General features: G+C 37.3%; 1 protein-coding gene across 1 annotated transcript; it reads right to left on the reverse strand.

Annotated features, from left to right (window-relative positions):
• CCDC172 (coiled-coil domain containing 172) lies at positions 1–27650 on the reverse strand. The gene is made up of 8 exons (XM_032225607.1): positions 27572–27650; positions 26646–26731; positions 23695–23811; positions 22692–22857; positions 20517–20618; positions 19119–19221; positions 2101–2188; positions 1–33 (listed from the first exon to the last, which is right to left on the reverse strand). The coding sequence occupies exons 1-8, from the start codon at positions 27648–27650 to the stop codon at positions 1–3; spliced, it is 774 nt and encodes a 257-aa protein (XP_032081498.1).
• Between the last annotated feature and the right edge of the window lie 203 nt (positions 27651–27853).

A 27853-nucleotide genomic window follows, 5' to 3' on the forward strand; every position in this document is an offset into this window, starting at 1 on the left:
TTATTTGACTGAAGACTTTTTTTGTAACAATTCCTACAAGAGAAAAAAAGAAAATAAAGTAAGAATCACTAGTTGTCTGAAGTTCCTTGCTCCTTACTTTAAATTAAACAACAAAATAATTTTACTTGACATTTACTAACATAAACCTGAATACCTAATAAATTCTGCAGAGTGCTGACAGGTTGAATTGCAAGAAGAAAGGGGTGGAGGACTTTGCCCTTCTCCCCATTGCTACTATTGGATTATTTATGAAGGAGACAAAGGAAATAGTCTGGGATCTGCAAATCATCTTTTTATAACTGCTTTCTTGTATCTAGCATTTGATGGAAGGTTTTGATTTCATGAACAGCGCATTAAAGGAAGCCAAGTTTTCTTCTGTCAGATTGAATATGATGGAGGAGTTTGTTCTCTCTATTATTTGGAACAACTATGAGGTAGATTGCAGGTATCTCTTTTATTCTGCAGGTGAAAGAAGTATGTATGAATAACCAGTTCCTCGAACTGTTTTCAGCTTGCAGAGAGAGGGGGAGTTTGGGAGTTCTCTCTGTATTATTTTATTTTGGAAGAAAGGGATTTCTAACAATTATCCCCCTAGATGTTCTAGTGATGAAATAAATTATCCCCCTAGATCATGCTGCATTTGCAATGGGGGAGATGTTTGGGGAAGGCAGCAGGTGAATGGGGGAGGGATGGTAGAGGAACTGCTTCCAAGCCATTGGGAGAGATATCCAATCTAACTTTTGTCTGTATGTGTGTGTTTGAGAGAGAGTGAGGGAGGGAAGGGGCTAGGAAAGATAATCCAATCCAACTTGTGTGTGTGTGTTTATTTGTTTGAGAGAGGGGGAGGGAGGGAGAGAGCGACGGAGAAAGGAGGGGAAGGGAGAAGAAAAAGAAAAAGAAGGAAACTTTTTTCGCAAAGGAGAAAAACAAATGCTCTCGCTTTAAATCGGAACTGAGCATGCCTAGCTGTGGAATTCTGGAAGTTGAAGTCCACAAGTCTTAATGCTTATAAATTTAAATTGAAAAGGTGCAGGGAACAACAAATTGGTTATATGGTTATATATTATATGATTTTATGTTTTTGAAGTTTTGGGGTTTGTGCAATATGAGCTTTGTGTTTCTAAAAGGGTTTGGATAATTCCCTGCTTGTGAATGGAGCCAAACTTTCTCTAGGATCATTATCTCATTATCTCTATCTGGCAGGAATGTGGACTGAGCCTCAGGCAGGTTTCTTTGTTAGCAGAAAGACAAAAACAGCACAGCAATTTAGGGCTGGAAGGCTACTGGGAGGTCATCTAGTCCAATCCCCTGCTGGAGCAGGAAATCTTACATTGGATGGATTATTTTGGTGCATCTAACAGAGAGGAAAATTGCCAGAAAGAAGGAGTTTACTAGGACAAGGCTGTCATGCAGAGGAAGGCAGAGATAGTCCTTGATTTATGACTACAATTGAGCCCAAAATTTTGGTTACTAAGCAAGAGCGTTAAGTGAGCTTCACCACATTTTACCCAATCTATGACATCTCCTGGTGAGTGACATCAAGTTGGCTACTCTCACCCGGTCACATGACTTCCAAGCCACTCCCACCCAGTCACATGACTGCCAAGCCACTCCCACAAAACAGGCCACACCTATAGAATAGGTTCTAAAAAAATTTGAAACCCATCACTGATATGCACATTGTTTAGATTGTTCTTTCATAGTCTTACAAACGTGCATTTCGAAGTTGTTACATTAACAAGAACTCAGATACAGTATTCCAGGTTGAGTTGAATGTCTATCCTGAACAATGAATTGCATGAGAACACTGAAAGTATCCAGGGAGATGGAAAACAAAGACTAATCTAATATCTAAGAATCATCCACAAGCAAGAAAATTGGACTTCCTATCTTTCCAGCAAGTACTTTTGAGCAACATACTGTTTCTAGTAAAAGGAGTGACATGTGTATAATGGGAAATACAGATAACTGTCTGTAGAGCTAGTAGATCTACCTGCCCGATAGTACACTATTTATAAAGAAGTATTTTATGTGCAAGATAATAGAATCTATTTCTCCACCTCACGCCATAATGATACATGTTAAGTTAAAAGAGTGTACCATCTGCAGAAATTCAATTTCCATTTGAAGAGCCTCACAGGCATTTTCCGTTTCATCTTCTTTATAATTCTCCAACTGCTTTTTAAGCCTGTGCCAATATTAAGAGAAAAAAAAATGTCATGCCACCTGATCTGGTGAAGTTGTCAGCTTCCTCTTAACTGCAAACCTAATCCTCATTTAATCTTGATTATTTTAGCAGGAATTTACAAAGCCCTCCCAATAATTGATGGGTCATGCATTAATACACAGTTATAAATTGCAACCAAATTTAGTTTTGAGGTAACAACTGTATTCAACAACCTAAAAATCATAATGTAGTATCAGCCAAAGATTAGCAGTATGTAGAAATTAAAATAATTTGGGGGCAATGAGGTTTATCTTTTAAACCTGCATTACAGATCTTTGTTTAATTTATCTCTGGCTAGATCTCTCAAACCTTGGAAGAAGATGGTCGTTTATCTCCTTTTAGTTAGTTTAGTTTAACCACAGATTAGATGTTTATTCTTGTGGTCAGCCACATTCTTTTTTATATCTCTTATTTCATTTACAAACTATCCAGAGTCATTGGGGAGTCAAGTAACATTAACATTTAAATAAGTAAATAAATCTACCATATAACCATGTGAGAACAACTCTTCCACAGGCTGATCCTTGGCTTCAGAATATTTTACCAAACTATAAGTGTTCTGAAGGGTGATGGAAGGAACAGGATTGAGGCAACAGAGATCTAATGCAACTGGGTTTATTAATGTAACAAGTAACCAAACAACAGCAGCTCTGAAAATGGCAACAACGCAACGCCCGTTTGACAGCTCTTTTATACAGCGGCTGTCAAACGGGAAGCCAATGAACTGTCTTTATTTTTCCACTCCTGACATGCCTCCAGCCAATCACCATGGCTTGTGGCATCATGTCTTCGGAGTCTGGACACAACACCCCTTTCTCCCTGGATGGCGCATGCGTAGTCCTGGCAGTATGCCGGCCGCCTGCGCACTCTGCCATATCTTCACAGAGCGGGTGGATCAGGACTTGGAGAGGAATGTTGCAGCCGTGCCAGAGGAACTTCCTGCAACCAGGTTGGCAGGTCCACTGGAATGCTGTCATCTGGATGTTGGCCCCCGTTCCCAGGTGAGCCCAGCTGTGGGTAAGAGCGACGAGGTGCTGGGTTGGTGCAGTTGGCAGGAGCGTCTGTGGCGGGAATGGCAGAACCCATTGGCCCCAACGGGGGTTGTGCGGCTTGAGTTGCTAACAGTGGTGTGGTGTGGCATCGTCAGAGCTGATTAACCTGGTGGGGCCACACTCGGCTGTCATCTAGTCAGACCCTGTAAGAGCAGGGGCCAGTTACTTACAAAATGAGTCTCGGTAGCCACTGCAGGTCGCCCCCATAGCTCCTGGCGTAAACTGTGTCCCCTAATGCAAACTCTTGCTGGCCATTAGTAGGAGGTGGGGGCTGGTCAGCCTCATAGCTGGGATGCAGTCTATCTAAATCTGTCTGCAGGTAGCAATCCATCAATAATTCAGCCGGGCTTCAGTTAGTGACTGGGCAAGGCATATTGTGTTGTGAGAGAAGGTATTTAGCTACCTGTTCTGTCCAATCGAGGGGACCTAGCTTGGCTAAGGCTTCTTTTATGGATCTAATCATCCGTTCTGCCGTGCCATTACTGGCCTGATGGAATGGAGCAATTTGCGCATGGAGGATGCCATGGCTTGCTAAAAACATCTGAAACTGGGTTGATGTTAATTGCGGGTCATTATCGGAGACAGTGATGTCAGGAAATCCATGGGTGACGAAAAGGCTTTGCAAAACCTGGATCACAGCCTCAGACATGATTGATGCCATGACAGCCACCTCTACCCACTTAGAGTAGGCATCAGCCATGACTAAGAATGTGCGCCCCTGGAACGGGCCAGTGAAATCCATGTGGATTTGCGACCATGAGCCCCTGCAGGTTTCCCACTCCCTCATGGGTGCTAAAGGGGAAGCGGGTCGCGAGAGTTGGCATTGCTGGCAGGCAGCAACCCAGTTAGTAATTTCCTGGTCAAGCTGTGGCCATCACACATAGTTCCTGCATAAAGCCTTCATCCTGACTATGCCAGCATGGCCGTCGTGAAGGAAAGTCAGGACACGGTGCCGTAACTGTGGGAGAACAAAGACCCAGTTCTCCCATAACAGGCAGCCTCCTTGCACCGAAAGTTACAGTTGCCTTGTAACAAAGGGACCAATCTCCCCTGCAGAGGCCCTTGCGGCCATCCCCTTTTCACCCAATCTAGGACGTGGGACAGGGTGCTATCTTTAGCGGAATAGGCTGCAATGTCAGTGGCAGAGAGGAGGACTGGGAGCTCCTCTACAAGCATGACAGAAGCAGAGGGGGCTGGGTCAGTGATTGGCATACAAATGAAATAAACAGTTAAACAGTAAGGGAAGGGGGCAGCGACTAAGAGCATCAGCATGCTGTAACTCTTTGCCAGGCCGATAGACAAGGCAGTAATTGTAGGCATCTAGAAATTCTGCCCAACGGGACATCCTAGGGGAGAGAATGAAAGGAGTTTGTTTATCACTGGCCAACAATCCCTACAGAGGTTTGTGGTCAGACACAAGTTCAAAATAGCGACCGTATAAATAATCATGGAAATGCTTTACGCCAGCCACTAAGGCAAGGGCCTCTTTATCAATGTGGACATAATTACGTTCTATAGAGGAGAGCGTGCGAGAATAATAGGCAAGAGGTGCTTCAGACCCATTGGGCAGCCTATGGCTAAGCACAGCTACAATGCCATATGGGGAAGCATCACATGCGAGGACAAGAGGCAGGGATTTGCTATATTGAACTAATACAGAATCCAATGTTAACAAGGACTTGACTGCTGCGAAAGTGCGGGCTTCCACTGTGCCCCATTTCCAGGCTGTTTTCTTGTTGAGGAGCCGGTGGAGAGGCTCAGCAACCGAAGCTTTATGTGGCACAAAAGCAGCGTAGAAATTTGGTAGACCTAAGAAAGATTGGAGCTCCACTTTGTTGTTAGGGGTGGGAGCGTGATGGATGGCCTCTAACTTGGAAGGGGTGGGGTGGATGCCAGACCTATCTACATGGAACCCTAGAAATTCTACTTGTGGAGGAACCCTAGAAATTCTACTTGTGGGACCCCAATTTTGCATTTGGATTTTTTAACCGCAACCCAATGTTGCAGAACCTGGTGAGCACGGTGTGTAAGGTGGCAATGAGTGCATGCTGGTCACTAGTGCTGACCAGCACGTCATGAAAATAGGGAACAACCCCAGGGATCCCTTGGAGCAGGTGCTCCATCAGACTTTGAAAAATCCCTGAGGCTGTACTAACCCCAAACTGCAGGCGGTGACAGCAGAAGGCTCCCCTGTGGGTCACGATTATCTGAGCATCAGCAGTGACATTGTCCACAGGGAGCTGCTGATACGCCTGCGCTAGGTCGAATTTTGCAAATATGGAACCCTGTCCCAGGGAATGAAGTAGATGTTGTACCACTGGAACAGGGTTAGGGTTAGCTTGCAATGCTTCGTTGAAAGTTACCTTGTAATCAGCACACACCCTGATAGATCCATCTGGCTTAATTGGGATAACAATTGGCGTTTCCCAACAGGCATGATCAACAGGTTCTAACAACCCCTGGCTAATCAATTTATCCAATTCAGCATCCAGCTTAGGGTGAAGTGCTAAAGGAACCCTTCTAGGCTTAAGGCGAATTGGTGCTACCTGGGGATCTAAATTAAAAGATATAAGGGTGCCTGTACATTTACCCAAACCATCCTTGAAAACATCTGCAAACTCATTGATCAAGGACTGGAAATCTTTGGCTGCCAAGGCGTGGATGCCAATGATGTCAAGTCCCAATGCCTAGGATCAGTCGAGACCCAGCAATGTGTCTTGGACCACAATGAGCGGAAGGCAATCAGTAAAATGCTGGGTGGATACCTTAAAGAGGCCATTGCCTAGAATAGGGATTGACTGTCCTTGATAGTTACGCAGACGGACGGCACAGGGAGAGAGACGAGTCTTCGCCATAAGCGGCACTAAACATTTTAAAGTGCTCCAAGAAATGAGGGAGCATGAAAGTCAGTGTCCACCTCCATCTGACAGGGTGCTCCTTCAAGATGGACACTGAGGAAAAAATTTTCACGGTTTTTTCCCTTAGCTTGATTTATAGACAGCTCTAAGTAATCACTATCATTAGAGATAGCATAAGTCCTCCCTCAGCCTAGTAGGATGTCTAGGCGGCTTCACAGTAGCTGGCTTAATTGGGTGGTGCTCTGGCACAGGGGATGGAGCCCAACAAACCTTGGCTAGGTGGCCTTTTCACCCACAATGACAGCACACAAAAGCTTTAAACCTGCACGTGTCTCTGGCATGATTGACTTTGGAGCCAGCACATAAGTGGAGGGGGCGACCCTACGCCCAGTGCGCCTCTTGACAGGAGTTGTCCGTAAACGGCTGACATTATCTTCCTCCTCCGAGATATCATCCCCCATTTCCTCATCATTGTGATGGACAGCGGACACTCACGAGACAGAGGAAGAAGCATTTTGATATCTTTGGATTTCTGCAGAGGATTTTTCATCTCAGAAGCCCTTGATTCATCCAGTACAGTTTTGAGAGTCAGCTCTGTGTGCCTATCAGACAACGCTGTAGTTTCAGATCACTGACCCCACAGACCAATTGATCTAGTAAGTTCTCTTCTAGGTCAGTGAAATCACAATAGAGGACACCTGACTGGAGAGCAGCTATGTATTAGTTAATTCTTCCTCTAACTGAAATCTTTGCCTGAAAGTGCATTTTCAGGCGATTTTGGAAGACACGGGGGCACAGTGTGTCCTCAGTTTCTCAATTAAGACACCCCATGGGATGGAATGTACAGGCTGAGGACACAAAGTGTCCTGACTGTTCTGAACACCTCTGGTCTGCAGGCACTTAAAAATACGATCTTTTTTGGCTGCCAGACCACCTGGTAAGATCATGAGCTTCTAGGAAGCATTCAAAATGCTCTACAAAGGCTTCCCAGGACTTTGTTGCCAGACAGAAAGCTGTGAATGAGGCTAATGTGGCCATCTTGAAAAGGACGCACCTCAGGTTACCTCAGGAGAGAGAGAGAAAAACCTTTTCCATTCTTTCGTCATGGCGTGCCATTTGGACACCTCACCTCTCTCTGTTTCAGTGTCTCAGCCAATCCGTTGCTCAATCCTGATATCCCACCTTCGTCGCCAGTCTTCTGAAGGGTGATGGAGGGAACAGGACTGAGGCAACACAGATCTAACGCAACTTGGTTTGAATGAACTGTCTTTATTTTCCCGCTCCTGCTGACACGCCTCCAGCCAATCACCACGGCTTGCGGCGTCACGTCTTCGGAGTCTGGACACAACAATAAGCTTCCTGGTTTTCTGTTTTCATTCTGCCACAAGGCAAAACTATTGTTATAGGGTGGTGGCTGGATAGCTGCTTAGGCAGCTTAAGTATTTTGATGGTGCTTTGTTGGCTTGATTCATTAAGCACAGCATCATGTGCCTGTGACTTGCAGTTTCCTATTGGCTTCCCCATTGGCTTTGCTTGTTGGAAGCCAACTGTGAAGATTGCAAATGGCAACCACACAAGTCTAGGAGGCTGCAGCTGTCATGAACACATACCAGTTGCAAAATGCTTGAATCTTGGTCATGTGACTGTGGGGATGCTGTGATGGCTGTAACTTCAAGGGCTGTCCGTAAATCTCTTTTTTCAGTGGTGTTGCAATTTCAAATGTTTTCTGAATAAGCAGTTAATAAGCGATTATTTGATGCAACTTAAGCAAGTGTGGGATAATGAGGGTTTGGACTAATAGCTGGGAAGCCCACATTCTATTTCTTCATTAGACATGTAACTTTACTCAACAACAATAGCAAAACACAATATTGTTTTGAACAGTATTTTCAAAATAAACTTTTAAAGATATAGACTTATATTCCTTCTATACTTCCTAATACATTGATGGTGGAGTCTTAGTTCAGGTAATACCCTGAATATATGTCATAAAATGTCCTCAATGCAGATGACAACAAGTTATTGGTAGCAGCAGGCAAAGTGCTATTCATTAAAAAATCCCGATTTTTCTAAAATAGTTTGAGAATCAGGTTACATAAAATTCAAAAAGCATTTTTTTCACTACAGACTATTTTATAAAGAAAACTCCCGATATAGCGCAGTTTATTTGTTGAGGATCAGAAATGTTTCTCAGGCTAATGATGCATGTTACATAAGGATTATGTTTGAAATAAATCTTCCCCCCAAAATTAAATATATAACACATGGATATCATATTACATGAAATGTTTTACTAGCATGGAGATTACTTAAAAAATTAATTGAATGAGTGATTCTAATTCCATCAGTGACAAGTTAATACATAATCTTATAATAAATAGGCCAAATTTTAGTAGTGCCATAAGTTTAAAAAAAAAACTTCTGAAATATGGGAGTTATATGAAATTTATTCTGACTTTCTTTTTGCAGCCTCTGAACTTGTCTTAGAATTTAGACCTGAAGGATAGAAGGCAATTAAAGAAAGACAACAGAAAACTGAATAGAAGTGAAAAACTATTTATAGCATCTCTTCTACAAGAAATTAAAAAGATCTAAAAACCAGGAATCCACATGCAGCATACTACCCATTATATTTGCTTAAGTAGATACTTGCTGGACCAAGAAAAGGCTATTTCAGATCATTTAATGGCCCGTAGTATATGCAGCCATAAAGTTATACTGCACTTCTTGTCATACCTGTCAGGAGACTGCAGAATGAAAGTTAACTATAAAATTGTATCAAATCCATTCACGATAAGAAAGGAACACTTTCTAGGGTCAATGTGGTGATTTTGAGAATGGTAAGTGAGCTTATATAAGTGTTATATTGTGGGGAGAGTATATCAGTTAGAACATGGGATGTGGGCTGAGATTTTATAGATACAGCTGTATTAGATACTCGTGAGGTTCACAAGTTTTCTGTATAGAGAATGGTACATTATTGCATAAATGCTGCTTCCATGCATAAAGATTCTGTTGAGCATAATGGTAGCATGCAGTTCTGAATTAGACAGCTATTTTAGTGAAACATTAATTCAAAATCTAGCTTCCCTGTTAGTATGCCTTTATCCAGTGTAGATGTTTTTATAAGCCACTCTATACCCTACTGGCAATTGTGAGAAAAAGGATCAAGCAGCTCTCGGAGAGCCTTCAGTAAAGTACTCACTAATAGATGAGGGCTGGAGTATACTTATCCACTTTCGAAGATTACTGTCAAACCCCTAATCATAGCACACCAAGGAAGTTGGATTCAAAGTCCTATTAATGAAGCTTAATGCCATAAAAGAGTAGTTACATGGTAGAAACTAAGTATGTTCCAGCGTTCATTTATTATTATAACACTGCACGATCATCTTTTTTCTTAGCCACAGATCTACTATTATGTTTTGCAGTCATGTTGTCTCAGGATGCCTATGTAGATACTCTGCACATTTGTTAGTTTTAAGGATTCATGTACACAATCATAGATAGATCACTTTTAGTAAGACTGATACAGGAGCATGGTGGCTCACAAGGTTAGGATGCTGGGCTGACGATGGCAGGCTTGTGTTCGAGACCCAATTGCTGCCGAAAGACAAAGTGAACTTCCATCACATGTGGCAGCTCCTGCTCACCTAGCAGTTTGAAAGCGGCAATTGCCAGTAGATAGACAGGTACCACTTTAAGTGGGAAACTTTATGGGGTCATGAAAAGAGCCTCCACCTGGATGTTCTCCAGGCAATGATGATGATGATGTGATTTCAGTCTTTCAACCCAGAAGTGCTTTGGTACTCCCGATCCAACTGAAGTAATAGTATTACTGATTTTAGAAAAATTATTCTATATTGCTTTATTTTACTTAAAACTAATATTCCCAAATAACAAACAAAGTCTTTGAGCACAAACATTAAGTAAAGAAAACAAATTCTCTCATCAGCCCAGTTTTTCAAATCAGTGAAATGAATCCTGCCTAGGATCTTTTTTCAAATCTTAATACTGCTGCAGTTTATTCTGTAATTTCCAAATTTCGGGAATTTATTTTTTCACCACTGAAAAATCTTCTAGAGTTATGAAATCTTTCCCACCAAATTCATAACACCTAAAAATGTACATATTATGCATCCATTGTGTGCCTGGATGTCTAAGTAATAGAAGCAGCTGTGATATGATAGGTAACAAAACAGGAAACCAAAATGCACAAAATGCAGATAAAATATGCAGTAAAATGGGTAAAGAGTAGGGGGGAAATGATTCAATCAATTTAAAGAGTATATTTATGTAGGGATCAAATAATCAGTGCTGGAGATCCGCAAGAATATGCCTTGCCGTGTTACATATCTGCAATCAGGAGGTATGGAAATCACCATATGTGACTATATTTAACTTCATTGCATAGGGATGATTTATGATCCCATCAAGAAGGGAGCTACAATCTATAGTTTTATCAGAAACCAATGATTGAGCCAAAACAAAAAATAGAATATTAATTTCTCCCTATTGCCTATTTAGATTGCAACTCATTTGCTTGAAGTCAATACAAGATTCAACATGTGCCCATTATAGTGTTGGAACTATAGATCTAAGAAGAGCTACTGCTGGTCAGCTAGGTAATCAGTGCAGGTTTCATCTAAAGGCAACTTAATATACTTTGCAATCAGTCCCTTCCAGAGCAATCACTGCAGTATTTTTATAGATTAACATAGTCACTATCCTTTCCTGATCTGTTGTTATAAAAACCCAAAAGCTGATTGAGAAGTTTTACAACAGGATACATCTCCATTGTTGCTCTAGAAGGCATTGGTATACACACCAGATTTGTTTATCATATCAGATGCATTCTTACTGGATACAAACCTGAAATTTACAAGCAGCAATTGAAGACAAGATATCTTGCTATGTCGCAATTCATCTGCATGTGCCAAGAATAAAGGCAATTGGCTTAGAAGAAGGAAAAGTGTAGGTCACCTGTAATAATCTAGCATATCTTGCTGTTTACTCAAGTTCCTTTCAGAAAGGACTTCTAAGCTACATCACAACTTGATCTCCATTTACTCTGTCCCCAACCATGGAAATCAGCTGTAGTCAGAATTGGTCACAACATTGGTAGAATGGCAGTCACAGTTTGAGTCACTGTTCATCAAAGCAAGTAGTGGGATATCCCCCCCCCCCCAACTACTTGCTTTGATGAACAGTGACTCAAACTGTGACATTCTACCAATGTTGATAAGAGAGAAAGATGAAAAAACTTTAAAGTGACAGGTCATTGAGGAAAGCGAAATGAGAGCAAATTATTCTAGTTCTGAAGATTTCCTCCTTCATGCTGCTTGTGCTCTGCTGTCAAGCCTGCAACTTGGATTCATAAGAAGGGATTGGGTAGCAGTTTCCACACAGGAAGGGAATCATCCAATATGTCAACTGGAGAGAGTTTGTTTTGTCCTCATAAGAGAGTAAGGAGGGCCCAGTGTGTGACAGCTGGTGGAGTGGATCATGACCTAAGTACAGACAAACAGCCCATTTGGATTTGGATTAGAGGCAGTAAGAAGAAAATACAATGGGACTGAAACCCAGAAAAGAATAAAACCGAGAAGAAAGGAAACTGCTGCACTAAACTTTTGCAAGAGAAATAGGTTGTTGAATTGTATAAATATATTTAGGGTTTAAAATGTTTTAGGAGCGTGAAAAGAGCTTGCCTGGTTGTTGGGTGACAGAGGGGGAAAGAGAGAGATCATTTTCCAATACTACTTAATATTTTAAACTCTACAGGGAATGACAAATGATCAACAGCTTTTTTAAATTAAGTTTTCTTGCATGTGCATCTGAATAAATAAAATTATTCCCATGCGAAATTCCAATATCACAATGTACCCTAGAGCAAGTTTTTATTCTTGGATGACAAACACTGATCCTGGAGTCCATAATAGAAATACTGACACATCCCTGACTATAATAGTTCCACTGTGCATTGATATAAAAACGTTTTAGGAAATCAAAGAGCAGTTGTCATTACAGAAATTCATTCTGTATCCCAGAGATTACTCCAGAGATGGAAATTTCCTGCTTATAAAATTAACAGCATATTAAATTGAAAATATTTGCTTAAAACCAACACAATCATGGCCTTAGGCAACCTACCACTAATATGAAGGATTTGTTAAGCTCTAGTGGAAATATTTCCTTGCAGATTTATGTGAACGCAGTGTTCTTTGTTCTTCTATGGTTTCATTTACAGTTTCATTTCCAATAATAAGATATTAAAAAAACAATTTTCTTTTAGATTAATCAAGTAAACAAACCCCTCACCAATGAAATAAAAACACGATATTCCAATGCTACTTCTAGATTTAAAAATGTTGCAGCATCTCACATCTCAAAAGAACAATTCCTCTGTCTCTAGAAAGGTATCACTTTTTTAAAAAATGAGAAAACAAACAAGAGACCAAAAGTGGACTAGTGACATACAGCTCATCTGTCTGAATATGTAATTTAACATATAAATATTAGGTATGAGAAAACAGCCTGGAAATCACGGATGTCAAAAAACAGGATTTGAAATGCTGGGTGTAAACACTGAGTCCTTTGTAATTGAAGTAATACCTAATAGGAAAGAAGAGTTCTAATTAGATGTTACTGTAATGCTGCTTTCAGACTAGTTGGCCTACAAAGCTTCTAAAATTCTCCTATGATGCTTGTGCAATCTAGTGTGAAATTAAAACATTTTGGAGTAAAATAACTGCTAACATATAATCCTTTTATTTTTCTCAGTGTTTTAAGGATTTCTGTTATATCCTTAGTATTATTTTCCTTTATTAGCATAAGTGCAGAATATATCTAAATGTGTGTTTTGCTTTAGAAAATGTCTTGAAAAAAATGCATTTTGATGCTACCTTGTTTCTAGTTAATCACCAATAAAAGTCATGGATTTTAATGAAATTTATTCAAAGGATTATACCCTAAAAGCTTTTGCAAGTAATATTTTAACCAGGGATATAGTTACTAATTTGTAAAAATCTTCTGATGCCACTTATATGGTGTTATATGATGGGAACAATGGAGGGAATCAGAATATTTTGCTAACCTAGTCAGATTTTGTAAAGTGTTCTATAGATAAAAGTAATGCTAGTTGAGTAATTGTTAATTTAAAAGCTTCTTAAGCTTTCAGTAAATAAATCTCTTTCTCTTCATTAAAATATTTTCTTTTTGCTATAAAACAAGCCAATGAATTCAAATGCAGATGACATGCATAGCATATATCATGACTCTAGTCAAGCCTTACTGTAATCTTTGTGCAAGATCACAATTTTTCCTTGAATTGCTAAGAGGTGAATATTTAAAAAATGTTATACCTATTAAATAACCCCCTTTCCCGCCTTAGAGCCATGTATGGATGAAGAAATGACAGACAAGCAAACAAACAAGCAGGCTTTATAGAAATATGAGAGATGAGACATCAGATAGATGTAATACAAAGGATATACCATGCATAATAGAAGTAATAAGAAAATATAATGAGTAAATTAATTTTTGTTTAATTGACTAAGACAAGGATTTTTATGATAAAGATCGACTTCCAGGGGGGAGGAGCCTGTCGCCGAAGGTGCTCAACGGAGCCCCTCTCAGAGTTCTGGTCTGTATATCTAATTAAGATCAATAGATATCACCCCTTTCTGGCAGAAAGGGGCAGGCAGAAGCTCAGGTGCTAGGATTTATTCGTAGTTCACAGCCCCCCTTCTTTTTTTTTTGGGCTGCGAACGGAGAAGAGATCCAGCGTAACTGAGCTCTTATCTCCAGCCAGTTCTTCGCAGCTGCCTTTTTGCAGCCCTAGACAGACGATCCCCCCCCTCAGGACAATGATAAATTGCTTAAAACAACTTAAGGCTAACACGAGCGGGTCTTACTCCTGTGATGTTTTTTTTTATATAACTATCTAAACACCAGCTTTGTTTTTCCTTTGAAACTTCTTTGTTCAACCGGGTTTCAAAATGGCGTTTTTACTGTGTTGGTGATTGATGACGTAATTAACCGGCTTTATCTCCCCGGAGATTGCTACTCATTAACAAGCAAAATCTACAAATAATTTATTGAGAACTGACCAGGTGAAGACACTGCTTATCCGTTTATTCTCAGCTTTTATCTATAATGCCTCCCAGGTCTAAGCAGGCAAAAAAATCCCCCCCGCATGTGCTTAAAGAATTTGTTAGTAAATCGCTGCCTTTGCCTCCTACACCCCCTACTGGAGATTCCTTGACACAGGAGCTTTTTTTAAAAATACTTAATGACTTTAGACAAGAAATCAAAGAATTTGTGCTGGATTTATGCGATAAAATACAGACTAAAATTGCCCAAATAAAGGTGGATATGTTCAAAGTTACGTCTACTTTGACAGATTATATCGAAGAAATGGAGACCAAACTGGAAACTTTGGAGAAGGCTAATTCTAATTTGACTTCCAACATCCAAGCATTACAACAAGAGATTAGAGACACTCAAACACAACTTATAATGATAAATTATAACAGAAAGGCGTCTGCAATAAGAGTCAGAGGACTGCCCGAAAAGAAAGGAGAGAACTTGAAACAGACGTTTGTAGAAGCTTTCAGCCATGCGGTGGGAGGTCCGGGATTCAATTTTGATTGGAATATTCGAAAAATCTATCGCCAGAATTCGTGTGTAGCAGAACAACGACAGCTTCCAAGAGACATAATTATATACTTCTTCACAAGAGAATCCAGAAATGCGATCATCCAAAAGTTTTACAATAACAGGCTCCGAATCGATGGCCATGATTTGTTTGTCTTTAAAGAGATCCCGCTCCAGATGCTGCAAGCAAGGAGAGGCTATACTTTTTTAACCCAAGAACTTAGAAATCGTCAAATACAGTATAAATGGGAAGCTCCAGCTGGAATCACAGTTACACTCGAAAATCAAAGATTTCGTATTAATTCTGTCTCGGAAGCCCAGGACTTTTATTATAAAACTCTGAAGGCGGGGCTTCTTGACTCACTCGGAAATGCGGAAGGACAAGGTGAAGGAAAGACAAGCAGCAATTCACTTGGTTACAAGAAGGAGGGAGTTGTTCTCCCCCTACTGGAGAGGCAGAGGAGCGGAAATTGAGGATTTAGTCATATTTACAAAGCAGCGGGACACGTGGTTATAAGGCAGAGGGTTGCCTTTTCTTTCCGGAAGGGCAGAAGAGTAAAGAATATAGATCCAGCGATGTCTTTAAAATACTTTCTAAGCTTTTGGACTGATTAAAATTTTAGGATTTCTGTTTGGTATGAAATGGTAAAGTTGTGTACTGATGAGGAATGGAAAGAAGCATTGCTTATGTTGGACAGATATTATACGGGACTTTTATAAGACTTATTTGAATCTCAATCCAAACTGCGCATGAATTGTTTTCTGTGAGGAAAGCGGGGACTAAGACTTATTTGAATTGCGGTTTGGGATGAATGGAGTCGGGAGGAGTGGGGCAGAAGGGAAGGTGGAGCGGGATATCGATGAAGGGATCTTGGGATTGAATGAAGTGGTATGGATTTTGGGCACACATCTTACGGATTTATATACTTGAAGTATAACATAAAAAGCTCAGGATTTTAAAGTGAAGAGCGAGATCCTAATTTTATGGAATTTGGGCTTGGGAGGAATGGAGAGGAGAAACGAAGGGTAGGAAGATGAGTAGCGAAAGTATGATTAGATTGCTCTGTATTTGAAGATAAAGTGATTTTTGTATAAACTAATATTTGAATATAAGGTTAAGAAAGGCTATCTGGAGAGTCTACAGGAAGATGGGGGTAAATATCAAAGAAGTAAGGGACGAGGACAAAATATAAATGGAATGATTTATATTGTTTAAATTTTAAGAATGATGGGAGGCTGAGCATAATGCAAAAGATTTTTAATTTTTTTTTTTTTTACTTTTTAGTTTTTTTTTTCTTTTTCGGAGTGTTCTTTTTTATTTTATTTTTATTATTATTTTTAATAAGATATTTTAGAAGGTGAATGGTATTGAACTGTGCCGGGGGTGGGACCTGGGAAGTCGGAGGGGATTAGGGAGGGGGGTTCATTGGGGGTGGGTGGGTGGGTGGAGATATAGTTTCAATACATAGAATAAGAAGAATACACTTGTATACTGTTGATTCTTATCTTTTCTTTTTATTTTTCTCTTTTTTTTTCTTTTTATTTTTTTTTCTTCTTTTCTTTTTAGCGAAATTTTTAGTAACTGAATAGATTAAGGAAGAGAGAAATGCACCATAGTGAGAAGTAGAGGAAAGGAAGAGGGAGAAGTAAGGAGGGAGGAAGAGGGGAATGTAAGGAGGATGAGAGGGGAAGGAGGGTGAGGAAGGCGAGAAAAGATAGGAGGGGAAAGGGAAGTAAGAGGGGTGATCGTTGGAGGGAGAAAGGAAAGTTGGAGGGGGAGAAGAAGGGGTGTATGAAAGTGATAGGTTGGGTTTATGATGAGTTGTGTGTAGGTTGGGGTTTTTCTTTTCTTATTATTATATTATTATTATTGCAAATATTCAGTATATAAGTGAATGTACAAAATTGAAAATGAAAATGAATAAAACATTTAAACAAAAAAAAAAAGATAAAGATCATGCTAAAATATGAAATGTACTAAATCTAATGGGCATAGCAAAATAGCTGATTATTCTTTTAACACTAATGTTTATGAGAAAAAAAGCTATTGTAAGAGTTAATATTGTTAAAAAGAGTAATATAGAATAAGAAATGAGCCCCTGATTATGTATGTATGTATGTATGTATGTATGTATGTATGTATGTATGTATGTTAAGGTGACCAAATGTCCTGATTTCAGCGGGATAATCACGCTTTATAACAATTTGTCCCATGTCCCGGCCCGTTTTAAAAAAGTCCCGATTTTCTGGCTTCATGTTGAAGCCCAGTGGATTTGCTTTAGAAATCCTAACCGGGGCAAGACAAAAGACACACTGTCTAATCCCTCTCTGTCTCTGTCTCAGTACTTTCATTGAAGATGTTAAAACGTTAAAACAAAAAAAAAACCCGCCCTTTTACTCACTTTTATAAGAAAAAATGACCAAGTACCATAGAGCTCCAGGAAACACATGGCAAGAGAGGGAAGCGACTGTTACTTCTTGGATTTTCCGGAGGGGAGGGGCACAGAAGTTGAAGGTCTGCTCCAAAATGGTGGCAAAGTTTCTTTGAAAAATATTTCCCTGACTAATTTCATCATTTCAATTTGCTCAGTTCTTTGTATTAACATCTACATCATTCTGGGTTTACTTGGAGTGCAAGCCTGCTGGTAAATGAGCTGGGTTTTTTCTTTTATTTTTTTAATGTGTTTTAAAATAATATTTTATTTATTGTGCATAGGATTTTTTAAAATTCTGTGTGGATTCTTTTTTTAAATTGTCTTAGACTATTTAAAAAAAGATTCTATCCAAAATAAATTGAAGTGAAACCATGTGTAAACATTCTATGCACAATACTTTGAAATATATTGTGCATAGAAAGAATAGTTTGAAATGTTTTACTTCAATTTATTCTATGTGGATTCTTTTTTTAAATTGTCTTAGGCTATTTAAAAAAAGATTCTATCCAAAATACAAAATACCAGCTGCAGTTATTCACTTAAGAACTGTGGCAAGAAAGGTGGTATAATGGGCTTAGTGACCAAAGTTACAATGGCATTGTAAAAAGTGACTGATGACCATTTTTCACACTTAGCGACCATTTTCACACTTAGTGATATTTGCAGCATCCTCATGGTCACGTGATCAAAATTTTGATGTTTGGCAACAGATTCATATTTATGATGGTTTCAGTGTCCTGGGGTCATATAATCACCTTTTGACAAAGTCAAATGGGGAAACCAGATTCACTTATGTTACTAACTTATCAGCTGCAGTTATTCACTTAAGAACTGTGTCCAGAAAGGTGGTATAGTGACCAAAGTTACAATGGCATTGAAAAAAGTGACTGATGACCCCTTTTCACACTTAGCGACCATTTTCACACTTAGCGACCATTGCAGCATCCTCATGGTCACGTGATCAAAATTTTGATGTTTGGCAACAGTTACAATTTATATTTGTAAATTGTAGTTATGTTGAAATAAAAAAAATATTACAATACTATTTTTGCATTGTATGAAAATTTTTGTTGCTCCGTATAAAATTTTTAATCAACCCACCCCCCCCACCCCCGGTCAAAGGTGTTCCTCTTTACCAATCTGAAAATCTGGTCACCTTAATGTATGTATGTATGTATGTATTTATGTATGTATTTTCTGATAACTATTTAATTTGTTCAGGTAATATAGTATGACAGAGTTCAGAAAACGAAAGATCTGAGTTAATCTTAAATACAAATGAGGAAAAGGTTATGTAAACTACGAAGCCTATTTCATCAATTGTATGAAAAAGCTCAGTAATTTCATTACTGACCACAAAACAAGGAAAATAATAATTTTATTTTCTTGGTTCAAGAATAGTTAAAGATGAACATTGTATTGGAGAGGAAAAATCAAAGACAATGATTAACTTAAACAAAATTGTTTAATAAAAACATAAAATGCATGATTTTAAATATAATACACTGGCTGAATCAGTTTAAATTATAGAAAGTAAAATTGTTTTTGTATAGGTTATTTCTATTTTATGTATAAACCTTTATTTTACATAATGTTTAATAATTTGAATAATGATACATCACTTTCAGTTTATCTTGCAAAAATCTCAATGTTTTTCAAGTATCCATCCTTTACATCTTAGTTTTGTTTAAGCTTCTTATTCAGCTCCATCACAAGAGTTTAATTAATTTAAGGATAGTAAATAACCTTGGCCCTCAGCACTTTTATACTTAAAATTCAATAGCACTTTCTTAGTTATACTGTACTGAATATGCAATGATACCTAATACAAAAGAGAGAAGGGGGGGGAATATTAAATACAACTTGTTACATTATAAAAGAGTGTTTTTACCTTATATATTCTGGATCGGTCTGAAGTTTTTCAGAAATTGTTATTTTTTCTAATTCTAAGCCGTTTGTGATAGATTTAGTTTCTGCTAATTTTTTTTCAAAATCTAGAAAGAAATGACACTGTTTAGAATAAACTAGTAAGCATTTATACTAGACAATTAAAAAATACAGTAAACTCAATAATTTGTTCCTTAAACAGCTCCAACCCAAAGATCAAAACATACCAAAACATACCAAAATTCTCTGATTTTATTTGCAGTTAAACCAGATTAGGAGCAAGGTTTGATCTGAAATCCTGGTCATTTATGCATTCAGGAGTGAATGCAGACTCCTGAATATCAAGCATAGAAGGGAAGGATCTGGGTACAGGAACAGTTTGCAGCTTCTCTGTTGGCTACAAATGACCCCACCTGCCTCGATTGACAACACACATAGATAAAAGCAGGGAGCAGATGGTAACAGGCATGGGAATGTTCCTTAGATGCTTAGAATGGGTAGAGAAAACGTCCTGGGCGGCAGGGCTTTAAAGTGGAGGCAGGGCCCCGGTGGCAGGACTTTAAAGTCCCGGCGCCGCATCCATCATAGAGCGGGTCTCGGTCCCACTCTATGGCGGACGCGGCGCCGGGGCTTTGGCGGGGCTTTTGTGCTTGCCTCACCAGCCATGAAGCCTCACTGCACATCACTGCTGTCAATTGTTAACTAGGTTGAACTTCCTGGGAGACTGAGATGTATGCAATATACCCCAGTGGGAGGAACCTGTGAGCACATTTGCTTTTATCTTTTCCATTCACAATATACCAATAGTAACAAGTCTTAGTATTTGTATAAAGCATAGCCAATGGTCAGGTTTTCTGGAATTTATGGTTCAGCCAGTTGAACTGGCATTGGTAGATTCCACTTGTGCACTATAATATTGACTAACATGAATCAATAGTTTGAACTAAAAATAGAAGATAAGCTTTAAAATAGGAAACGGGAGATAGAGTTTAAATACAATATACTTAATTTATCAGGTTAAAGTTAAATTAGGATGTGATTAATGTTACAAAACTAATAAATACAACACAATATATGTCAAATATGTTGATAATAAAGAATGAAATACATTTAACAATATGAGAATATAACTTATTTTGTGGGTTTTGTTACAGTAACTTTTTGAAGTAATGAGAAGCCTCTTTTTGCCAATAAAATTTGCTAAAACTGCCAAAAAGTACCAGATAAGTTTGTTCTTTTATTTGTTTATTTATATTTTACTATGTAGTCATTTTAAAGTAATTGAATATATGGTATTTTCTGCTTTCTCATAAAATGTCTTCCGGTGAGGATAAATTTCAAACAGTATTTCTCAAATCATGCTTCAACATTAAATCAGCTGAACATCAGGTAAGCAATATACCTCTAAGTTTCCTCTGGAGAGTAGATAAATCCTGCTTTAATTCATTCTTCTGTAGATGAAATATTTTTAATTGAATTGTTTCATGCTCCATTGATTCTATTTCTAAGAAAGTAATAATTTTCAAGTTGGAAATCTATTAACAATGTAATTTTTATTACAAAACTCTATGGCATGCCCTTTCTAAATATTTTGAAATAGAACTATATAAAGAAACTAATAAAATCCAGTTCTGCAAGAAATTATATATGGTATACTTCTGCATTTAATAATCACATATAGATTTCCTGCTAGCAGATATATGTATTTTAACTATTGCACATAGAATTACATCTTATTCTGTGTGTATTTTTATTTATAGTTATGTTGTCCATTTATATTAGAAAGTATAATATTAATTTGAAAAATAAGTGACTAATTTGAACCTAAATGTGAACAAAAAATAAAATATTTATGATGAACAACAAAGCGGTAAGTGTTCAAAAGTTGTTCTCCCAAATAAGAGAAAAGTAATAGAAGAAAAACACTATATACAATTTGCTTAGTAGCAATGATGCGCCGCAGATGCTGTTTTAGTTAATAGTGTTTTTGAGAACTCACAGCACAGTTTGAATCTTGTGAAATACTAGTTTAACTACTGCTGCTTCTCATTGGTTCATTTTAAAATTCACATTTTCCTCATACAAGAGCTTGCAATTATACAGATTTATTTGACTAATTACCTTCATATAAAAATGATATGAAAATTACTGTCTGCTTAAGTTTGTCATTTGATGGATGCATTAGGTTGTAGCATACTGTTGACCACACTACCTGTGAAATTAAAGTTGCTAACTATTGCCTGAATAGTTGCCTCTATTCACTTTGCTTTCAGAAAGTATTATTTTTAATACAAATTTTATACTTATTTTAGTAACTGTGTGAGTTTAATGTGATTTTCTTTTGTATTTTTGCTGTATGTGTTTCTAGCACAATAATGTTTCTTATCCCAAAGGGCATAGTATGGTATTCTATTCTATTCTATTAGTACTTATTGATCAAAGCAGTATTTAGCACGTGGTTTCCAATGCAGATTCCTAAATTTCCTGCATTTCATGATATTATTGAAAAAAGCATTTCTCAGTTACAAGTAGACTTCCAGTAGCAGAAGGAATGGTTTCATGCCAAAATCTGTAATTTTTCTCCTATTCCACCTTTTTTTAAAAAGTATGTTGCATTTTTCCACATTTATTATTTAATTGTTACTTTTCAGAGCAGGTAACTGATATTTCTTTTCTTTGGGGAACAAAAACATTTTTGTGCTTTTGATTTTCTATTGAAATAACTCTACAATCTAAAGTCTTTATCAAACTATCAGTCTGTAACACTACAGATGCCACAAGAGAAAAAAATTCCCAGTGTAGCCGTTCTTAGGTGCCACATATCCTCAATGAACTGGTAGATCATTCTGCTGCTAGATCTACTGATCTTCTTTGTCTGCCACTACTGCAGTTATCCTATGACTAATATTGTGTGATGCAGCTACCATCCTTGTCATGATTAATACTCTGTGCTCACAAGAAGGCCATGAAAGAATGTCTGCGATGCTATCCTAAAAAAATAATCAATTTTACATGAAAAATGGTCAACTTGACTGCTACCTGTGCTAATTACAATTCACACTGACTCTAACTCTAGACCAGGGCTGTCAAACTCCCGGCCTGCAAGGTGGATGAGTCACAGACACCCACGCCTGGTTTAGCGGAGGGGGGAGAAAGGCCCCATATGTCACATGACGCCATGAGTTTCAAATCCCCGCTCTACACTTTGAGATTTAGAAATATTTAAAAAAATACTTGTTACATACAGCTATTATTATTTTCATATTCTAGTATTTACTAAGGATGCAGTAGGATACAATAGCAAAAGGAAGATTGGAAGATAAATAACAATAACTTAAATCTAGTCTCTAGTATATCCTACATAAATATAATAGTGTGTTGAAATCCACAGTTAAAGTTATCTGCAGCAGATAGGAAGCTTCACTATAATGTACTATTTTTCACTTTAATCTAATGGTTATATTAAATAAAAAAAGTAAAGTCTGGAAAAATATGAATTTAATTTGCCAGAGAGTTTTAGTACAAACATTTATATTCTACAGTAATCTAAGATAAAATGTTTAAACTGAAAACCTACCTTTTCTCAGAAGACTTTCCTTCTGATCTAGTTCACCAATTTCAGTCTGAGCTCTTTTTTTAATTACAAGTTCCCGATTTAATATTAACCCATATTCATTGTTGAAATTTTTAATTTCCTTCAAAAATGTTTCATCTTCTTCAGCAATTTTTGTCTTTAGATTTTTCTTATTATGTTATAAAATGTAAAAAGTGTGAATGGAAAAAATAATCTTAAATTACTTTTTAAATATACATTTTAATATATAGAAAATATTGGGAGATATGTCAAAATACTATAATACCCACTATACTGATCTTCGAAATAGAAAACAAATATAAGAGTATGCATTATAAAAGCATAATAAAAATATTCATCTTACATTTGTACACTATGGAAATTTCCCATTTGGTTATGAATATGGGAAAAATCACTTCTTTATGATGCATGGCCTAAACTGCATTTTCTCATAAATAATCTCAACTGATTTCAGTATAATTTATTTCAAAGTATATTTCCTTATGAGGAATATATTTTATGTTTATTAATATTACAAGAATAATAGCAACCACATTCACTGAAAAATGCCAGCATGGAAATGGTAAAAAAAAAAAGTACCATTATGTCCTTAATTGAAAACAGAATTAAACTGCCTTTCTCTTAAAACAATACATTCTTTTAAGCCATTTGAACCAAGAACTTAAATTCCTTAAGAATGACATAAAGTTTTTTGCCTTGAGTTCCCTCACAGACTCATAGATACTACTTATCTGTCTACCTGCTTAGCTTAGGTAGGCAATACTAGCAATTTATTCGTTACTAATAATAATATGTTTGTGTTAAATAGTACATTTTTTATTTGTGGAAATAAATTATCATAATTAGTTATAAAAATCAATTATCTTGACTTATAGGCTGAGAACCCATTAATCGTTGCCTCATTAGAACACCAAACCTTTGGGCTAAGTGTAATTCTAAAAAGGTTGGACACTACATATTTAAAATGCTACCATTGGAAACATACATATGCTTCAAGATTAGTGTTCTTCTGACTTAGAAGATCAGCTTTCTGTTTTTCTAAACTCTCTTTCCGTTTCTTGAAAAGTTCCAAGTTAAAGAGCTTTTCAGATAGCAACTGAGCCTATAAAAAGAAAAACATATAGGTTGTGAAATTAAAAACAAGTGGTATTTTTGTTATGGTTTGTTGTTAGACAGATGTTACACATGGTAATCTTTGTAAGATTTTAAAAACAAATATAAATACATTTTTAAAAATTGTATTATCTCTTAATTCCAAATCAAGTATTTTAAAATATGTAGAAGTCCTGCGTTTAGACAACCTTTCTATTTCAGAAGAATTTGGAGATGCAGATCCAAGTTTTGTCTTTCAAAATTCTAGCTGCCAAACTTTCTCTTTCTCTGGTTCAGTTTTCTTTACATTTGAGACCGCTGGATTGCAAATGCCTTGGCAATAGCTCACTGTCATGGAGAAACAGAGCATTTCATTTCCCAATCAGGACTCACTGTTAGTGAAGGACCTTTTCTCTTTGGTCATTATAGAACTGGGACATGCTGGCCAAGGAGTGACTACATTTATATTGGATTATACTGGTGAGATCAGCTGTATCCTAAACAACTTACACAATATATTCTTGAGAGCAGCATTTTTGAAAAGAAAGTACTCAACCTTGAAAGGTGAAATGCTATAATTCAAAGTTATAATTACATGCTACCTAGTTTTTCACAAGAACATACCAAAAACGTATACTTCCTTGATCAAAAGCAGTTCAGCTACATGAGCTTTTTTCCCTCTGTATTTCTCTATATATTTATAATATTTTGAATGCATGAAAATTAGAAATAAAATTTGTAGAGCAATCTGGAAATGGTATTTAGAATGGAACTGCAGTCGACCTAATACACACTGCATTAGAAGAGATATTTTGAATTTTTTCACTATTCCAAAACTGATAAGTGGTGACAATTATAATGGTGAACTGAATTTATTTCAACCAGCAGAGGTAATGCATATTGGCTTTTCCAGGATATTGAATGCATGCAACAGATTTTCGAAAAATAAATTGAGCCAAATATATAAGTTAATGTTCATTGACCTTTATGTAATTAATTATGTGAGTTTAAAGTTATAATTGGTTTAGGAATGCTTTTCTAGTTTTCCTCATTTGTAATTCATAGAGATTGTTTCCCCACTTTCACCAACCTTCTATATCTGCCATAGTAACCAAAACTGTAAATCAGAATGAGTCAATAGCAAATTAGTGATGTATACATGGAATTATGATTGTCATAAATTATTTTATAAGCAGCAATCAAATGAATGTCATTGCCTGACAAATTTTGCAGAAAGGACAATGGGTTTCCTCTTCTGTGACCTTGGTTTATGGTTAAATGAGAGGTCATAAAAAATTCAAGAATGTTCAAGAACATTCAAACACATTCTTCTGATAATCTCTGTGGATTTCTGTATATTTGTATTATAGCTTCCTAACTTATTTATAGTCTTAAGCATTAAACAAAAAAGACACAATATTTTTTAAAAATGTGATATAGCTGGACAGTCTTCTAACTGAAAACGTTAGATTGCTTTTAAGTAGCTTAGCAACTGAATGGGCAGTTATAGAGGACCCAGATTGTTGGGGGCAATATGCTGATTCTGTAAACTGCATAGAGAGGCCTGTAAAAGCACTGTGAAGCGGTATATAAGTCTTAAGTGCTATTGCTATTACTATGGCTTTTATATCTATTTGATCTGCTTACAATATGCTGTTGAAATGAAATTACAGAGATGGAAAATTCTGAATCCTGCATCAGACTAACCTTAAAAAAAATAGTCCCTAGAGTACCTGCATTTGGAATCTCTCCTAATTTTTTTTCAAGGTGGTCTGAAAGGACCTGGAAAAATGGTCTGCCCATTTTTATGAAGTTTTGATTAATTTTATAAAAAACCCTCCAATGAAAGCAAATGCAATCAAAACAAATTTCTAAACTTGCAAGGAACTGAAGTGAGAAAAATGTTGGAGTCTTCTAAAGCTTATTTCTTCTTTAAGAATTCCTGAAAGTTTTTTCTGAACAGGCTTGAGAGCACTTCTTACAATTCCTTGAATGATACCTGAAATAAATCATAATTTACCCTATCCTCTTCTAGAATAGTTGCAAGGATTAGATCAAAAAATTGTGTTTTATTCACATATTAGTTATTGCCAAAGCATAATTAATAGATAATATTTTCCATTATTTGGTTCATTTTTGTCATCAGACATTATGACCTAACTTGATGTCCAAATTTAACCACTATCAAGAAACATAACAAAACTTAATACTGATAAATACCAAAGATAAGAAAATTTTCCTTCCTTCCTTCCTTCCTTCCTTCCTTCCTTCCTTCCTTCCTTCCTTCCTTCCTCCCTCCCTCCCTCCCTCCCTCCCTCCCTCCCTCCCTCCCTCCCTCCCTTTCCTCCTTCCCGCCTGCTTGCCTATAGTAGTAGGTTCCTACCAGTTCAGCGGCCTGGGTTGCTGGAACTGGCAGCAACCCAGGCCGGCCGCTCCTCTGAACCGATTCTCTGGGCGGCGCCTATGGCGCTACCATCTTGTTTTTGAATTCTGTGTAAATTTATTTGCACTGTGCATGTGCGCACACACACACACGAGTGAACCGGCAGTAGTATCTGCCGGAACTCACACCTTCCTTCCTTCCTTCCTTCCTTCCTTCCTTCCTTCCTTCCTCCCTCCCTCCCTCCCTCCTTCCTTCCTTCCATTTGTATCTTCTACGCCTTTGCAATAATCCTGTTTAACACTGCTAATACTATAAAAAAGCGATGCTCTGTATGCTAACACATATGGATCATGATAAATTCCATCTATTTTTTTAATATAAATGTTGATATATAACAAAAAGAAAACAGTAAAAGTTATCAAAAGTAAAAACATTAGTTTAAAAAAATCCATTGCTCTTACTTCAATTTCCAATTTTTGTTTTTCTTCACCAAGTTGCTGTGTAATTTCATTAGCTTTTTCGTGATTTTTGCTTATCTCCTGTTTAACTGCAATACAAAACGTACACTAATACACTGAATGTATTCAGAAACAAACGTTCTTTTTTCATAGACATGAAATAGTTATAAAAAATCTCAAAGATATTTGATCAATACACATTTTATGGAGGCAAATACATTATGAGCACCACTGTGAATAAGTCAGCATTAATCAGTTTTAGGAAAAAATAACAACCTTTTTTTTTAACTCAATAGGCTGTCCTACATTTGAATAAATTGAATCCAGAGAATAAAAACCTTCAATAATTCTGGTGAGCCAGAAATCTTCAACGGCAATACATTCATTCTCTCCCTCTCTCTCTCCCTCCCTCTCCCCCCCCCACCCACACATACCATTTTTCCAGTTCTCCAAAATCAGTTCCAAATCCCTGCAGAAAGGAAATAAACACTCTACCATCTGGCAATTGAACAATACAAAGCATTGTTAGGATATCGTAATTCTTCATGATTGCTGTAATGTTCTTTTATTCAATTACTTAGTCTCAAAGGGACGTTTAAAGTTACCATGTGCCATTTTTTAAAAACAACAACAACAACCACATTCATGGTTTTGAAACAACAGGGAAAGTTTGAACAGGAAAACTTGGACAAAATAAGCACAAAATAATAACAACAATAACAACAACCAGGGTAGCAACAAAAAAATGGGGTTTCTTAACAATCGGATGAAGCAATCTGTGGCCCTTCCACGTATTAGCTTCTCTGCATTCGTATCACAGGTCAGGCTGAAGCAGCAAGCCTGCTTTATGTACTTAGGCCTCCCTTCTTATAAAGATCCCTGTGTAGTATCTGTGTCTGAATCTTAATTAAATAAGGGTAGGCCCTGACCTTGATGCATCAGACACCTCTTTTCTTCAGCTTTCTGTTCTACAAGGAAGATTTGCTGGAACAAGGAGTCTAGGTTCATTTTGAGATTTCTCAGTATGAGGAGAGGAAAAGAGTAATTGATTTGCTGTGTTTTAGCTACCGAGCTACAATGTAAGAAGCCTTTTCCACAGAGGTCATACAGAGAAATCTGGAAAAAACCATATCAGATGCGTGGTGCCTGGCTTTAATTTGCTCTGAGTAATAAACAAAGTCTGTCATCTATTTAACTAGCATAGGACAGAA

The sequence above is a fragment of the Thamnophis elegans genome, chromosome 10 (assembly GCF_009769535.1).
Source record: "Thamnophis elegans isolate rThaEle1 chromosome 10, rThaEle1.pri, whole genome shotgun sequence".
Taxonomy (NCBI): domain Eukaryota; kingdom Metazoa; phylum Chordata; class Lepidosauria; order Squamata; family Colubridae; genus Thamnophis; species Thamnophis elegans.

Excerpts from the sequence above, each read along its gene's own strand:
- CCDC172 (XM_032225607.1), bottom strand. The coding sequence starts at position 27,650 with ATGAACCTAGACTCCTTGTTCCAGCAAATCTTCCTTGTAGAACAGAAA. Across the intron at positions 26,732-27,571 it reads GAGGTGTCTGATGCATCAAG|TTAAACAGGAGATAAGCAAA; the intron begins GTCAGGGCCTAC and ends TTTGTATTGCAG. Across the intron at positions 20,619-22,691 it reads GGAAAGTCTTCTGAGAAAAG|AAATAGAATCAATGGAGCAT; the intron begins GTAGGTTTTCAG and ends TTACTTTCTTAG.